This window comes from Carcharodon carcharias, chromosome 5 (genome assembly GCF_017639515.1).
Source record: "Carcharodon carcharias isolate sCarCar2 chromosome 5, sCarCar2.pri, whole genome shotgun sequence".
Lineage (NCBI taxonomy): Eukaryota > Metazoa > Chordata > Chondrichthyes > Lamniformes > Lamnidae > Carcharodon > Carcharodon carcharias.
In genome coordinates this window covers 131,924,965-131,942,175 of record NC_054471.1, presented here as the reverse complement: position 1 = coordinate 131,942,175, position 17,211 = coordinate 131,924,965, and the positions used below count along the sequence as shown (strand labels likewise).

The following is a 17,211-nucleotide window of genomic DNA, read 5'->3' as shown; positions in this document are numbered from 1 at the left end:
GGCAGAGGATCACGTGGCCTGGAGGCCAGAAACTGAGGTCAGGTTCATGATGGCCAGGGCTGTCCTGCAAGGGTCTTGCAATCAGGAAAGTGAAGGCTGGTCTGTGGCAATGGGAACCTAGGCTTTCCTTGTCAAGTCCAGGGGAGGGTGGGTGCTATTGTCACCTTCCCAGTTAAGCATATTAAAATTGAGAACATTCAGTTCAAGGCATCCCCAAGGCAAGTGACCTATGTGAACGTAACTGTTTATCCACCCTCTGCCTGTGTTGCCGCGCCTTAATTTAGTTGGCCAGGATTTTCAGCTCAGCGTGCAGGCATGCGCCCGATGCCCAAGTGTGAAGTAGCGTGCGATACTTTGGTTGGCGGGCATGCAGGAGAGTCAGCAGCATGCCCGCCAACTATTAAGAGACCTATTTAGGCCCTTAAGCAGCTAATTAAGTAGAATTTTTCACTGCCTGTCCAACCTTACAGTTGGCAGACGGGCAAATAGGCCAGGCAGCCTTTGCAATTTTTGCGAAACCTCATCCACGGGCGGGATGAAGTTTCGAACAATGAATAAAAAAAAAAACTCATCTTTAACATGTCCCTCTTCAGTGGGGACATGTTTATATTAATTGTAGATTCTACAATTAATATAATTGTACCCCCATGCATGTGCAAACTTCAGCACTCGCGTTCGCCCCGCCTCCACCCCAGCAGCACTGAAGCTCTCAGCACACATTTCACTCTGGCTGGCCATTAATTGACCAGCCAGCGTGAAAATGTGGTTGGGGTCCAATCGAAGGCAGCGGACCCTTTTGCAGCTGTTCCCAGGCCCACCCGTCGCACCCACCTGATGAGGGGAAAATCCTGCCCATTGAGTTTTTGTAACAAGATTGAATTTCAACAACACATTCATGTTGTTGACCACAGGCCCTCAGATAGACTTCCTACTAATCACATATACAGAGTTCAGAGGTCAAGAATGAGCTCACGAAGCAAGTGATCCTGACTCTGATTGACACGGTCAAGAGAATGATAAGTAACTTTAAAACAAATGGTTCAAGGAGAACTTATTTATTTCTAACTTTCTTTTGGTTCTAAATGTGACAGAAGTTAATTCTGCAGGCCCTGGAAGTTTAAATCTAGAATATATGACTCTGTTTCAATATTACTAAAGAACACACTAGTATATCAACCAATGAGCGGAAAGTGTCCATTCAAATGTTTTTGAGTTGACCAATTTTGTCATATTACTGAGATAGCTGTTAAAGGAACTTGGGATAAAGAAAGCCAAAAGAATGAGTGCATGGAGGAAACCAAAGGAGAACTATCAGATCCCTAACTCACCTCCATGGATTTAAGGATAAAAACTTTAACATTACTGATACAGTTTACTTTCATTGAAATGGTGAACTCAAATTTTGCCCTTCAGTTGTGTAGCCTATTTTGAGACTGCACACATGTATGTTCTTCATTCTTTCAATCTTGCATGTAAGTTTCTCTCTTCTTGTCTAACTGTAGATAGCCCTATTTGTAAATCTTCATCCGCAGTCTGATCCAACTTCAATTGAATACAGCCTGAGCTTCATATCAGAAGCTGTCATTACTATATTTGATCTTTATCGAATGCTGCTGGACAGAGAATGTCATGAGCTGAATAACCTTTATATGAGAATAACACAATTAATTATATCACATTATAAAATCACTGGCTTCCAAAGATGTAGAATCCTCTATCTGGAGAGTTTACTGTTAACAGTAGGACAGTCTTGCAACACACTGAATTAATATACTAATGTGTTGTATCTTGGTGGTATTCACACCTGCAATTTCTCAAAATGAGTTTCTACCTCTATTAAGCATTAAGCTTCTCCAACAAGGAGGGGGAATTGGCACTAGTAAATTAGTAATCAGTTCTATGTTGCTTGTTACCACATTTCTAGTCTGGGAAGACTGCTTTCATGAAAGCATCTAAATTTTGCGAAGCTATGTGTAATACCAGAAATGTTGTCACTAATATCACTTCTTCCTGAAAGAAATTGTTGTTCACAAAATAGTTTGTTATCCAAACTACCCATTAACACAAAATTAATGGACAAAATGTAAATATTCCTGAATTTGTTTGTTTAAATGAACACAGTTAACTCTCCAACCATTATTGTGTTCAACTAATATTACTAATGATAATCTCTGTAGTATTTGAGCACTGCACTTACTATTTTCCTCAATCGTTCACTTTTGCACATTTCCTCTGCCTGCCTTATTAGATCTCCTACAGAACAAAAGCATCTTCTGCACTTTCTACGACTTTCACGCTTGGCTTCACACCTCTCATAATCTCTGCTGCATCAGCATGGATAAGGTTCAGCAGATAACCCGCTCTGCCATGAGGAGAGCCTCTGCAATTGAAGTGAATCCACAAGCCCGTCGAAATCTTCAGGAACTGTTTGTCAATTTTACTCTGATTCTGATCTGCCTCCTTCTTATATACATCATAAGACTGCTGCTGTAATTTCACATACTGCCTCTGGGATAATGGACGCTTGTTTAATGGACTATTCTGACTCTCTATGGAACCTTGGCATGATATTGTGTTTGTGCTGTTTTCAGAAAATTCATTCATGCGAAAATTAGCCATTGAAAATGAGATTAAACACCTTGTGGCCTTTGTTTAAACATGTAATTTTTAACTTTAAATATTCTCAAAATTGAATACACACCAGTTTAGGGCATCTAAAATATACAAGGAATGAATGCATATTACAGTTTTGTTTTATTTTTTACATGGTCTTGGCCTGTAGAATGAATGAACTTTACAAAAAAGCACTACAAGTTATTATTTTTATTATCTGCCATCTAAAATAGTACCTCTATTTTTGACCTGAGCAAAATATCCTCATCTTGCAGGTGATATGCATAAATTGTCACCACAACTCTTGTGGATAGAAGATGCATGGACAGAAATTACTTTCAAATAAAGATAAAGAACACATTGTGAATAGGCTAGGAATATCTAGACAACCACTGGAGGTTATATGCATTACATACTGAATTACAATATGGCTGTAAAATTATCATTTCTGTTTTATTTTATAACAGATTTTTCATTATTGATAGCACTCATTTTGAATAAGCTAGAGATCTGAAAATAGAAAATGTATTTGCTGCTAAGGGAGAAGCAATATCATCTTTGGTCATGTCCTAAGATTATTTGCTAATAGTCTATCAGCAAGTTAATTCTTCATATTTCACAAGTTAATTTATTTGATGTCCTTCATTACTCTGTTATAATGTACATACATTCGTGTTGAACAATCATTTGTTTATGTGTAAGTATATGAATTATTAGAGTTGTCACAAAATGGGTTCAGATGAGGAAGGTCCTATGTCCCATTTGACCACATCTTTCTGGAATACCAACCCATGACAGCAATAAGTTGTTTCTTAAAATAAGTCTAGTATCCTGGTATCAAACATCCTTCCCTGTGACCCATCCTAGCTGCTAATTACACTACCTATAGAGGAATACTTGCTGGCACAAGATGTCAGATGCTTATCACAAGGCATCAGAAACACAGTATTATTTCCGCTGCATGTTCTTGAAATGCTGTTATGTAAAAATATGCAATAAAATTCCAAATAACCTCTTACTCCTTTTATTCCTCAATGTTTGCAATAATTGAACAAAAAACGTTGGAGGTACAGGAGGTCCAAACATCGGATTAGAATGGTGAAGAATATATAGCACTTTTTTTTCTCAAAGAAAGCAGATAGTCAGAATCATGTTTTTGGATAAACCCTTCCACCTACATTCGCTGCTCAAACTCTTCACTTTCTGAAACTGTCCTACCTCTTTCTGTAACCGACAGTATCCAAAATTTCAGACTGGCCAAACCCTTTAACTTACTCAGAATCCAAACTCTTCCAACAATTGACATTTTCTAACTTACTCTAACCCTTACACTTATATTTCTGAAACTCTATCACTAATTCATATTGTTCACATTGACCAAATGTTACTACCTTTTGCGACTCTGATTTTGCCAGGTTTCTTATCTCCCATCAGTAAGAAAGACTTTCCTTCCTATGAACCTGAGAAGAACTAAAACAATGGGCTGATTTTAATGGTCTCATCCACTGGCTAGAAAGCCGGCAGGATGCCCCATGTTGCCCCTTTTAGAGAAGGCCCACCAAATTAAATGCACTCAGATGGGAAGAGACTGTGGGAAGGGAGTCATCGGGGGAATGTGGTTGGCAGCAAGGGTGGGAGGGGGGTGGTGGCTCTTAGCAGGCCACTCCCTTCCTGATGCCAGGTCCTTTGGTCAGACACAGAGTGCCTTTGAACGAGTGCACCCGCCAAACTACACTCTGCAAGCAGCCCCACACTGGTTTGCTTGCTGTGCTTCCAGCATGGTAAGCCTCCCACTCGCTGCCAGGTTAATAACAGTGGCAGCGGGAAGAGGCCCTTAAGTAGGCATTAATTGCCCACTAAATGACCTCAATTGGCAGCAGAGCAAGAAGGCAATCCACAGGACTTCCCACCACAAACTTAATTGGGGTGGAGGTGGGAAGACAGTGGGTCCCCATCCGCCACCATGCTACCTGATTAAATGCCCCCACCTCCCTCCTCAAACTCGCCACAGTGCTAGGCGTTAAATTCTGCCTACATCACTTTCTGGGGTAAAAGTGCTATTGGATTCAACTTTGGAAATTTCATCTGTGGTTTGTATCCCACTGTTTGGAGATTATTAAAATTATTTTCAAGGGACTTGTAACAAATTGATTACTTACATTTGTCAAGCATTATTCATTACAAATAACTGCTGAAGTGTGATAGTTACCTCACTGAAAATAATTGCAATGGGGCTTACAAATAGTGGGCAGAAACTTGTGCCCTTCCCTATGGCGAGTTTGGGGGTGGAAGCGAAGCTTTTAATTGAGCAGGAAGGTGGAGGCTCAGGTAACTGGAGGTGATGCTGCCTCCTTTCCACCTCCATCCAATTAAGTGCTGGGCAGGAAGGGTGGTGGAAGGCGATTAATGCCCACCTATGGGCCTCATCCAATCCCCACTGGTATTAACCCAGCAACAGATGGGGGCGCTCACCACGTGAGGAGCATGACATGTTTGCTTGTGGGGTCCCGGGGAGGTTCCTCATTCAAAAGCACTAATCGATGCACCCAGTATCGGGAAGTAGAGGGGCCCGCTGAGAAACCAATCTCTGCCCTTGCTGCCAGTTCAGCACCACCACCCCCCCAACCCTCACCTGTGACCCACTGTCCCCCCACCTGCAGCCCCCAAATGTGCTATATGGAAAAGAAGAGTGCGAAAAAGCCACTCAAGCTGCAGGGTACACAGTTATAAATGGACACAATTTTCAACAGGAAACTTAACACCACTTGATGTTACTGCCTTGAAACTTTCCTTCCAAAAACATTCAGAAGGAAACTGCCTTGGGCCCTGCAATTGTGCGGCCACAGAAATGGTTCAAAGTGTATTTTATTTGGCCCCCACACATCCTCGAAAAAAAGCACAAGCCACTTACTACAAGTGTAACCCAGCAGTTTGAAAGCATGCCAGTTAAAATAACTTTACATAATTATTTCATGTTAAAGTTATGAGTTGCCTGGTAAGTTTGTAAATACATTCTAAATCACTACACTTCCCTACTCCTCTGACATTAAAGCTGATTTCAGAACTTTAAAATTGCACAATTTCTCCTATAAGGAGAATTATGACATAACCTTTAATGTGCCTTTGTTTGATTAAAAATAAACCACGTTGTCCCACCATTTTCAGTAATCTACATTTTTCTCTTGGAGCTCAAAACCCTTAAAACTTCATTTCACCCAACCTCAGTTGTATTGGTTACATTGTAAAACCTCTGCTTTGAATTGATCTACCAACATGCATGTTTTGGAGCGATAGGACATGTGTTAGAAATTAGCCCTAGCTAATGCAGGGATTTTGGCATGTGAGCAAAACTTAAGTCACTGAAATACATCTTCTCGAGATGGAGTGAAGACTGTCAGGAGCAACAACTTGAGGGTCACTTAACATAACTCCCAACTTTATTGGATGGGGTGGGGAGAATTGTGCTTGCTTTAAAAAGCTTCTCCTATTGATGTTCATACAAAATATACATTGAGAATAGTCTAAGCTTAAACATCTTGGGCTTAATCTTAACCTTAAAAGAAGGTAGGTTGTGTCAGGTGATGGACTAAAATGTCAAAAAAATGATTCCCGATCCAAACCCACCTCCAAGGCGTCCATTTCTGACTTTAACTGAGGCTGAAAGGTGGGTGAGAGGCCAACCACTCTAAGAAGCAGGTGGCAACTTTAAATATGAGAATGGGAATCATTATCCTGCAGCTTTTGAAAGTTAATCTCAGGAAACCCAGCAGCTTCCTTAAAGCAAGGACTTGGTGGATACAGGAGCTCAGTGCTTTCACATCTACCTGCTGGACCCAGGTGCCTGCCTGTGAAATCTCCATAATCAGGGCCCACCCCAATGACCTTCCCCTGAGACTTCCAACTCCACCATAAGGCCTCGTGCCCCTCCCTCCCTTGCACCCAGTTCCAATCCCTTCACCACCACTTGATCCACTACCCCTACTCCAAGGCCTCTGATCCTCTGATTCACCACCCCTCACCAACAAGTCTAAGCTATCCCCACTCACTCCAGGTCACCGAACACCATACACCCACTACAAGATCTATGATCTCCCCATCAGTCCAACAATTTCCCCAGAGATCAGAAGACCCCCTTGTTGAACCCTATCTAATCAACACCAATCCCAACTCCAGTTGACCAATGCTCCGCATCTCTGTGAGTCAAGTCAATAAAAATTCTGAAATAAAAACAGAAAATGCTGGAAAAACTCAGTGGGCAGAATTTTACGAGTTGGCGATGCGTAAAATGATGCATGGTGACGTCGGGAGGAGCTCCCGAGTTCACTGCACCCCATTTAAACTTTCAGGAAGGCAGGAGCACAGCAAAATCAGCTGTGTGCCCAATGAGGCCATTGACAGGGTCAATTAAGTAATTAAATACCTGCCCGTCCAACCTTCAGGTTGGTGGGCAGGCCAGGAGTCCCAGCGGGAACTAGAAAAAACATGAAACCTCATCCACGGGTGGGATGAGGTTTATGTAGGCTTTAAAAAATTTAAATAAAGGTTTTGTAAAAATTATGGGACATGAAAGGGAAATTTTATTTTTCTATTTTTGTCTTTTTCACATTTAGAGCTGATCTCCCTGAGGCTGCACTTAGCTTCAGGGAGATGAGTGCACGCTTTCATGCGCATGCGCAAAAGAGCGCACTCTCGATTTTGGCCCTCTGCCTGCACAGGGAGCGCACAGCGCTCCTGTGCAGGCGTCATGCTGGGCGGGCCTTAATTTGCCCGCCCATGTAAAATGGCGGCACGCCTCCGATTGGAGGCACTGATCAGAATCGTGCCCATACGCGCCCACCTATCAACCTCCCCCCTGACAGGGGGAAAATTCAGCCCAATGTGTCTAGCAACATCTGTGGAGAGAGAAACAGAATTAACTTTTCAAGTCCAATATGACACTTCTTCAGAACTACAGAGAGGTAGAAATGTGGAGGGTTTTATGCTATTTAAAAGGAGTTGGGGGAGACGCAGGTTGAGCAAATCAGAAGGTTAGATAGAGAGGTTATAGGGCAGGAGATATTGAGAGAGAAAGATGTAATGGAACACAAGACAAAAGGAGTGGTAATTATAGTATTTAAGTTTAAAGCTTTGGTCTAGACTATGTGTTAATAGCGAAATAAAGGTCAGCACTGTCTGAAATCAGAAACATGAGAACAAAATATAGGAAAAAAGTTCAAAATGGAGGGCAGAGTTCATGGTCTGAAGTTGTTGAACTCAATGTTGAGTCCAGAAGGCTGTAAAGTGCCTAATCAGAAGCTGAGGTGCTGTTCCCTCAGCTTGTGTAGGGCTTCACTGGAACATTGTAGCAGACTGAGGACAGAAATGTGAGCATGAGAGCAAGATGGTGAATAGAAATGGCGAGCAACCAAAAGGCTGGATCATGCTAGCTTGCAGACTGAGCAAAGGTGTTCTGTAAAATGGTCACCCAGTCAGCGTTTTGTCTCCCCAGCGTAGAGGTGACCACATTGTGAGCAGCAAATACAATATGTTAAATTGAAAGAGGTGCAAATAAATCGTTGCTTCACCTGAAAGGAAAATTCTGATCCTTCTCAAAATAGCAAACAAAGGTGTAGAAATTTCACAAGATCCCAGTGCAAATATATATGAGAAAGGCCATTTGGCTCAACCACTCTGAACAAAATACATGTGTATACAAAAGGATGCTACTTGTCCTTCATTAAACAACTACTTTTGAATCAGTTTCTATCACAAGTCTAGAACCTATAAGAAAAAAAACCATTGTTCATTTGAAATTGTGGAGGGCTGATGGGTGGGAGGGGAAGGCTTGTAGTGTTCAGTAGATTTCTTGCACAAATAAAGAAGAAATCTGAAAGAAAGAAAAAGCTACAATATATCTTTTTCAAAGGGCCTATTTCAGGCAGCATTTATATATGGAATTGGAAATGAGTTGCAGTACAGTCACATGGAAACTTGCTGTTTCAACTAAACATTTTAATGACAACAATAGGGAAGCAGTAATGTTTAATAGCTTTATGGAAATGATACTGCCATGAATCATAGTTGGGTACTTATACTAGCAGAATAAACCTTCTCTCATATTCTAGAAAATAGAGTCACAAAACCAGATGCAACTTGATACTTTTAACTAGATTAGAATGTAGTTTGTGAGCTTGTGCTTCCCTGCACAATCAAATATCCTTGGCACCAGCTTTGCTGAGGTATGTAATTTTAATTTCTCCTATAATTCAAAGAGCTGGCACAGAGACAATAGACTAAATGGCCTCCCTCTGTGCGGTATCATTCTATAATTCTAAAAGATGTAAATACTCCAATACGAGGGAAGAGTTTTGTAGCTGCAAAGCAAGAATAACATAATTGAGACAGTGGGTGAATCTTCCAGTCCCATCAGCAGCAGGAAGTGTGGTTCTTTGAGTGGGCCCTTTTATGGCAGCAAGAATAAGTATTACAACTTTATAAAATTACACAGCAATGTTCTATTATTCTTTAAAACAAACTTTTAGATTCACTCTGCCTTTATAATATACTAGTTTTATAAGTCTGAAAAATAACACCTTTAATTTCCACTAAATAATGCAGGTTTACTTCTTTTTAAGCAAATGAGTTGCATTTATTGAACCAGTTAAAATAATATGAAATATTTACAACAATATAAATCAATAAGATAATTTTAAAAGGAATCTGTTGCTTCAGTCATAATGATGTGACCTTTCAAGCAAAATGACATTTGCAAGAGATCTTATATCTAGCATCGTCATTGCAGTTGATAAGCTCGTGACTGACCTAATTACTCCATGTTTGATTGAAAGAGACCCGGGCTAATGCTAGTAAAGTTAGACTTGCTGGATTTAGTCAGCAGTGGTCTTTAATTTATGCAGTAATAGTTGTTTGGTTCCTGTCAACCATATGATGATTTACATGGTGACTAATACAGCTCACTTAGAGTACTGCATTGGTTCATGGAGACAAAATAATTGAAGAATCTCATGTCATTGGTCTGCGATTGCCTCAGCTCAGTAGTCTTTGGTAAACACATTGTTGCACCAAGGAATAATATCAGAATGGCAAAATGATATTACAGAGCAATTTCAATTGATTTCTGTTAGGCTACAAAAAAATCCCTTCAGAAATGTGTTATCAAAACATAATTAGAATATGAATTGAATAGGAGAGATTTAAAAAATGTCTCCAAATTTTTTTAAAATTTAACAGATACCATAACAGTAGGGATCTGCTGTAAACTACATGTCAGCACAAGAAGGAAGCTAGTTTGTTTGATGAAGGGATAGAAAGGGCATATAATAACAGGAGAGTTATTTTAATGTGCAACTTTAATCAACCTAATATAAATTGCAAAATCCCATGAAAAGTTGGAAAATGTAATCTACTTCTGCTTCATGACTCTGAGGATTACAAAATCCAGGAGAGATAGTGCTCTTCTCAACCTTGTATTTATAAATAACTCAAACAATATGCTAAAAATAGAAGTCGTAGCATCACTAGGGACAGTGATTATAGAATGATTAAATTCAACCGAGTCTGGGATTCAAAACTATCAAATACCGAAGACAGTTTAAAATGGTTAATTTCAAAGGAATGAAGGAACAGAGAAAATTGATTGGGTGGGGAGGCTATTTAACAACACTTAGCCGAGAACAACTTTAAAGGTGTAGGCTTGGAATTCCTGGCTTTGGGAGGATGGAAATTGGGAAGTTTGCATCCAATTTTTTTCAAATTCATTTACGGGATGTGAGCTTCACTGGCTGGGCCAGCATTTTATTGCCCATCCCTAATTGCCCTTGAGAAGGTGGTGGTGAGCTGCATTCTTGAACCGCTGCAGTCCATGTGGTGTAGGTACACCCACAGCGCTGTTAGGAAGGGAGTTTAAGGATTTTGACCCACCGACAAGTGAAGGAATGGTGATATATTTCCAAGTCAGGATAGTGAGTTAGTCGGAGGGTAACTTCCAGGTGGTGGTGTTCCCATCTATCTGCTGCCCTTGTCCTTCTAGATGGTAGTGGTCGTGGGTTTGGAAGGTGCTGTCTAAGGAGCCTTGGTGAATTCCTGCAGTGCATCTTTTAGATGGTACACACTGCTGCTACTGTGCGTCGGTGGTGGAGGGAGTGAATGTTTGCGGATGTGATGCCAATCAAGCAGGCTGCTTTGTCCTGGACAGTGTCAAGCTTCTTGAGTGTTGTGGGAGTTGCACTCATTCAGGCAAGTGGGGAATATTCTATCACATTCCTGACTTGTGTCTTGTAGATGGTGGACAGGGTTTGAGGAGTCAGGAGCTGAGTTACTCATCGCATGATTCCGAGCCTCTGACCTGATCTTGTAGCCACAGTATTTATATGGCTAGTACAGTTCAGTTTCTGGTCAATGGTAACCCCCACGTTGTTGATAGTTGGGGGTTCAATGATGGTAATGCCATTGAACATCAAAGGTGATGGTTGGATTCTCTCTTGTTGGAGATAGTCATTGTCTGACACTTGTTTGGCACAAATGTTACTTACCACTTGTCAGCCCAAACCTGGATATCATCCAGGTCTTGCTGTATTTGGACATAGACTGCTTCAGTATCTGAGGAGTTACGAATGGTGCTGAACATTGTGCAATCATCAGCGAACATCTCCACTTCTGACCTTATGATGGAAGGAAGGTCATTGATGAAGCAGCTGAAGATGGTTGGGCTGAGGACACTACCCTGAGGAACTCCTGCAGTGATGTCCTGGAGCTGAGATGACAGACCTCCAACAACCACAACCATCTTCCTTTCTGCTAGGTATGACTCCAACCAGCAGAGAGTTTTCCCCCTGATTCCCATTGACTCCAGTTTTGCTAAAGCTCCTTGATGCCACACTCTGGCAAATGCTGCCTTCATGTCAAGGGCAGTCGCTCTCACCTTACCTGGGGAGTTCAGCTGTTTTGTCCATGTTTGAACCAAGGCTGTAATAAGGTCAGGAGCTGAGTGGTCCAGGTGGAACACAAACTGGGTGTCAGTGAGCAGGTTATTGCTGAGCAAGTTCCGCTAGCTAGCACTGTTGATGACCCCTTCCATTACTTTACTAATGATTGAGAATAGACTGATGGGACTGAGTGTACAAAATAGAACAGCTAAGAGTAGATCTGAACTTGGTGGATGTGTTTGAATAACCAGGGTACCCCTTTGGATAGGGTCCTGGGACACATTTGAGAGACATAAGGCTCTCTTTGGGATTGTTAAAAGTGAACACTATAATGCACAAAATCATTAGAACTGTCAAGCTGTCAAAGAACTGTCCAGCTATCAACGAACTGTTAAGGAGCTGTCCAGCTGTTAAGGAGCTGTCCAACTGTCAAACCTGCCAAAGCTATCCAGGAAGAGTCAAACCTGTCAAAACTATCTAGGAAGTGTCAAAACTGTCCAAGGATACGAGATGACTTGGCATGAATGGGGTAAGAGCAAAGGGTAGTGGGTGGGGACATGGGTTGGCATGAGTTGACACTAAGTTGGCATGGGAGTACGTGAGCCACAGGTGGTGAGTGGGGCAAGGTTTTCATGGGGGTAAAGGGGCCAAGGGGGGGGTGGGTGGGGGCATGGATTGACATAGTTTGGCATGGCTGGGGCATGGGAGTGTGGGGTGAGGTGGGGTGAGAGCTAGAAGAATGTTTTTGTTCTATTATTATTTAAAATCTATTTAAACACAGTGCCAGAGGCAGGCCTTGCGCCCAGCAGCTTCCGTACCAGGCAGCCTGCACGTTCGTTCCAGGACTGCCCGCCCCGACTCCTGTTTCAGCTCGGAACCCCGCAACCCCCACCCCTACCCCACGACTGAGAATTGAACCTGCGGGGAAGGTTCTGGAGATTTCACAGGGACGGAAATCTGGACCTAAGTAGATTTGTAAACAAATAAACAATGAAATCAAGAGAAAATGACCTCTACAAATTCTATAGAAAAGGTTCAATGAGGATGAATATAAGACCATGCAAAAACAGTCCAAAATGGCAAGAAGAGGAGAAAAGAGATCAGCTTAGCCGCAGACATAGAGCAGAACGACAAAAAAAATTTTTTTCATTATTTTAACAGTAAGAAGGCAGACAAAGAAGGGATTAGAGAGAAAAACAAAAAACTGCGGATGCTGGAAATCCAAAACAAAAACAAAAATACTTGGAAAAACTCAGCAGGTCTGGCAGCATCTGCGGAGAGGAGCACAGTTAACGTTTCGAGTCTGAATGACCCTTAATTGGACTGCCCACTTAAAATGGCAGCAGGGCCCGCTTCTCCGGCAGGGATCGGCTCCCCGTCTGCCGGAGCTTGGGTCGGGCCCTCCTGCCCAGTAGGCAGAAAATTCTGCCCAATAAATCCACAGGAATAGACAGTATTTCTCCCAGAATGCTGTAGGAGACTAGGGAAGAGATTTGTGAGACATTAATAATTATTCCAAGGAAGTCACTGACTGGACTGTGATGAAGTAACATTAGATTAGAAAAAAGGCCAATGTGACACCCATATTCAAAAAGGATGACAAATCAGGTTCAAGCCATTAGTCTTTGACCCCTGTTGTCCTTCAAGAAGACTGCGCATGGAAATTGGGTGAGGGCAGCAACTGTGATAGCCTCAACATTGATAAACATTACTTTTTCAGATTGATAAATCTGTGAAGGGTACCAGACAGTTATTAGCGCCCATAAAACTGCACCCTTGGAAAGACTGTTTATGAGGAAAGAGCAAAATTTGAGGATTTAAAAAGGAACAATGCATCCACTACAATTTCTATTTTGGAAATTACAATATAAAGACAGTGCTGATAATTATACTCAATATGATTATAATGCATTAACTATAATTTGTATTCAACCTGCTTGACATCAACAAAAATTGAATGTTATTTTAGCTGCAGCATTCATGGGACAGTAAATATTGCTCTCTCCAATTTATAGTGTATGATAATAGCTTTTGTTTTGTTCAAAAATCTTTTCACATTAAGTAACCAACTGTCCCCCAGCTGGAGTGTAATGCGAAGGTTTGATAAAGTAAAATGAAGCTTTGATTTTTTTTTACATCTGAGTTAATGTGCATCTAAATATGAGGGAAATTTTGTGGGCCAGTGCATCCAACAAATTGCAGGAAAAGCAAAATGTTATTGCTAGTGCATCATTTATCCTCAACCTGTAAATAAGAATCACTGCAGACTCTTGTACGCAACTCTGAAGAATTCAGAATTACAAGAAAAACATATTCATTCATTACCTGGGGAGAACAGAAACTAAATCATACACAACACCATATTTGCATATAAACCCTAAGTAATGTTATGCTATATTATTATTATTGGAAAGCAGACATACAATGAATGTTTTACATATTATGGCATGTTTCCTATTTACTCAGCTACAAGAATGCTTTACACTTTACCCTAAATGGGCAAAGTCTTCATCCATCTGCATTTAAAAATAAAATATAAAATTGTTTTTTGGACGGCTCCCTATGAAGAGTAAAAAGTACCTCCACTCCAAGCACGAGCCCTTTCAAATTACTTTATATGGTAGCAAGTGAAGCAGTGTCTGGAAAGCATTAACTTTTCATCCTCGGTAAGCTTTCTCGACCAAAGTAAAAGCAAAAAAAAAAGCAAAAGGAAGTTTAGCCTAAAAATGGTTAAATTTATATCAATGTGCTTAATTATATTGTTTGGTGAATTGTGGTAGGGTAGGGAGAGGGGGGGAAAGAGAAGGAGAGAGAGGGAGAGAGCAAGAAAAACAATTCCATATAAAAGATTAGCTGGTAGAGCTGGGTTAGAATTTAAATAGGGCTTCTGATTCTCAAGTGCATATGACCCAGGAAAAAGAATGCCATTAATAAATGTTTAACAAAGTGTAACAGCTATAAACAATAACTTGTAGTTATTAGCAGCTTTACCATAACAAAACGTCCAAAGGCACTTAATAAGAGTGATACAAAAAATAACATCTTTTACACCATGCCACAGAAGAAGATAGAGGGCAGATGACCAAAAGTTTAAAAACCATAAGCAATGCAAGTTACATTTTGAAGTGTAGTTATTAGTTGTAAATAAGTCTAAATTCTCTCTCTGGGATCAGATAACAGACAATAGAATTTAAGGAGCATGTCCTTTGTGCTTGTGCAGAAATCCTCATGAAATATTTATTTATTCAACAGGAAAATGGAAAAGTAAAAGATGACGGAAGGTTGATATGCCAAACATAAGTGCTTCAGGCAACGAAAATAAGGAGGCACCAATAGTTTCTACGAGACATACAAATTAATTCATAGCACACCATCAAGACCAACTGGTGCAAGCAAAAGACGGAATGGATGTTCTGGCAAACAACCGCGGGTTCAGCCTGATTCTGAATTTCCTTCTAATTATCATTGTGTTGTTATTAATGTTTATTATTGTTAAGCTCATGTAATTTTATTTTCTTCTGCTGAGTTCTGTACTTTCATGTTATGCCCTGAAGACTGTGTGCAGCTACTATTGCTTTCAGATCTGGGAAGAAAAATCCAATCAAAATGCAACCACTAATCTGAGACCTACTGCGCTATACGCCTGAGAAAACAACATTCAATGTCTACAAGGACCTTTGCAATAACTGCTGTTTTTAAAATGTACCAACTGCTTCCTGGACAAACCATTTAAGAGATACAAAAGCTGTTTTGAACATATGATTAGTTTCGAGGTATATCCTCAATAATTCTAAAATCACTTGAAATTATTCCTTTCGCAATAACATTGAAAATATGTGCAAACAGAATTTATAGATATTAGCTAATCAATGATCAGCAGGATTTCATTTGTAGAGCATAAGGGTATCATTCAGATATGTTTGTTTGCCCAGATGGATCATTAAAATGTTTTTTAAAATGGCATTAGTGAGGAATGGCACCATTACACATCTAAAAGTCGTAAGCACTGTTCGCTATCGGACTCTACTGAAGTTTTTAAACTTGGTGTTCAGAGATCCAGTATTAAATTCAAGCAGTCAAGGTGGAAGAAAATGTCAGTGTACTAATGATGGCCTAGGCTTAATCTGATGGTCACCCCTCCTAATTTCTCCCCCCACTGATTGATGTCCACCCTTGTTATCATGATTTTCCTCATTTGTGAAATAGCTTGGGACAAAGGTAGTGTTTGACTGGAACAGGTAGATTTATTCCAGTGTACATTTCATACCACTCTTGTTTGAACACTCTTATCTATAATGTAGACAATGCCTTACACTCTAGATTCAGCCTGGAGTAAATAGCAATCAGAAGATAAACTCCAATTGCAATTAACAATACCCATGTTTTCACATAATAAACTGAATGTAGAATTATGTCAACCCTTTGGCATCCAAGCTGTGACTTTAACTGTACTGATATTCTGAAGCCAGAGCTCCCCCAACAGTGTAACTATAAGACAATTCAGACACAAACTAAAGTGCAATTTGGAGTGTGCACTGATTGCCTCATTTGAACAGGTTGAAAGGACACAAGAATATCACATTCAGGAAAACTCAAGCTTTATGCCTGCTTCACTAAATTTAGTGCACTTCACGGTAACACATCCTGAATAAATCTTCTTAATATGCAATGTAAATTACACTTCTATAAGGAAACGGTTTAGCTGATGTGATACCTTCAAAAATAAACTTAAGATTTTAACCCATGAACTCCTTAACAAACTTCTACTCTCAGTGTAATACTATGAGGTTTATTTTATGTATTTGTAGTTTATGTTGCTTTCAGAGGTCACACAGTAGAAATGAAGGAATGTTACCTTATGTGCTCGATATTGTAAAATTACTACACAAGAAGAATACCAAAGATCCTGTGGGATTCTGGGGGTATTTTAGCACTGTGAAATTACCCCTTTTATATTGTGGGATAAATTCCTTAGCATCAGAGAAACAACTAAGTAGCATTTGCAAAAATAAACTTGTGATCTCACCTGAAACTTGTATTTTGTAATTTCGTTTCTGGCTAGCAGACCTTCTTTGATAGGTGGGAAAGACACTGCAGCTAGTAATGGGAAGGGCTCTATACTTACTAGCCTATGTAGGTAAGCAGCATTTATATTTGCCATTTATGGCTGTTGTCTTTGGAGGGGATAGCCTTTAGGCACAGCCTCATTTAATTTTGATACCACTTATTTTACTGCATGGCTGCCGAAGTCTAGGCTTCCACAATTGGTGGCACTGCTAATAGGGAATTGGATTGTCTCTGTGTAAACACTGGGAGGTGCAGGTTAAGGCTATACATTAAGGAGTTAACAAGAGTAGATTTCTGATCCTCAACCATGGCAAGATGCCTCACATGCTACAAATGAGCATTGGAAAAACACAAGCAGTAGGGCTATCATTTTCCAATGCAGAAATGACCTATGCTCACGCTATGCAAGTTGTTTCTCCAAATTTGAGGTATTGAGGAATTATCCTATTGCTTCAAATTTGTAACACTTTCCAAGCTTTGTCAGCCCTGGTCATGTGTGTCAACATAACATCATCACTTCACGCTTTCAAAGAAATTAAAATTTTTAAAACAATGCTCAGGAAATTCTAGTTACAACAGATGGGGTATTTGTCACCATGTTAACTTT

General features: G+C 40.4%; 2 protein-coding genes and 1 long non-coding RNA gene across 7 annotated transcripts in view; 1 reads left to right on the top strand and 2 right to left on the bottom strand.

Annotated features, from left to right (window-relative positions):
- pln (phospholamban) overlaps nt 1-16,569 on the top strand; it is a 37,247-nt gene extending 20,678 nt beyond the window's left edge. For 3 of the 4 annotated variants that reach the window (XM_041187503.1, XM_041187502.1, XM_041187504.1), the window contains one exon: nt 2,249-3,631. In XM_041187503.1, the coding sequence (XP_041043437.1) occupies nt 2,335-2,493 (159 nt within the window). In that variant the 5' untranslated portion in view covers nt 2,249-2,334 and the 3' untranslated portion in view covers nt 2,494-3,631. Of the gene's footprint in view, nt 1-2,248; nt 3,632-14,789 lie in introns of those variants that run through there. The other variant, XR_005942977.1, reaches the window with a different exon arrangement.
- cep85l (centrosomal protein 85, like) overlaps nt 1-17,211 on the bottom strand; it is a 383,155-nt gene that overhangs the window by 204,804 nt on the left and 161,140 nt on the right. The window lies entirely within an intron of this gene.
- Nucleotides 1,309-14,893, bottom strand: LOC121277830. Its single transcript, XR_005942978.1, has 3 exons — nt 14,788-14,893; nt 14,491-14,492; nt 1,309-1,328 (listed from the first exon to the last, which is right to left on the bottom strand). It is a non-coding gene; the product is annotated as an uncharacterized LOC121277830 (long non-coding RNA).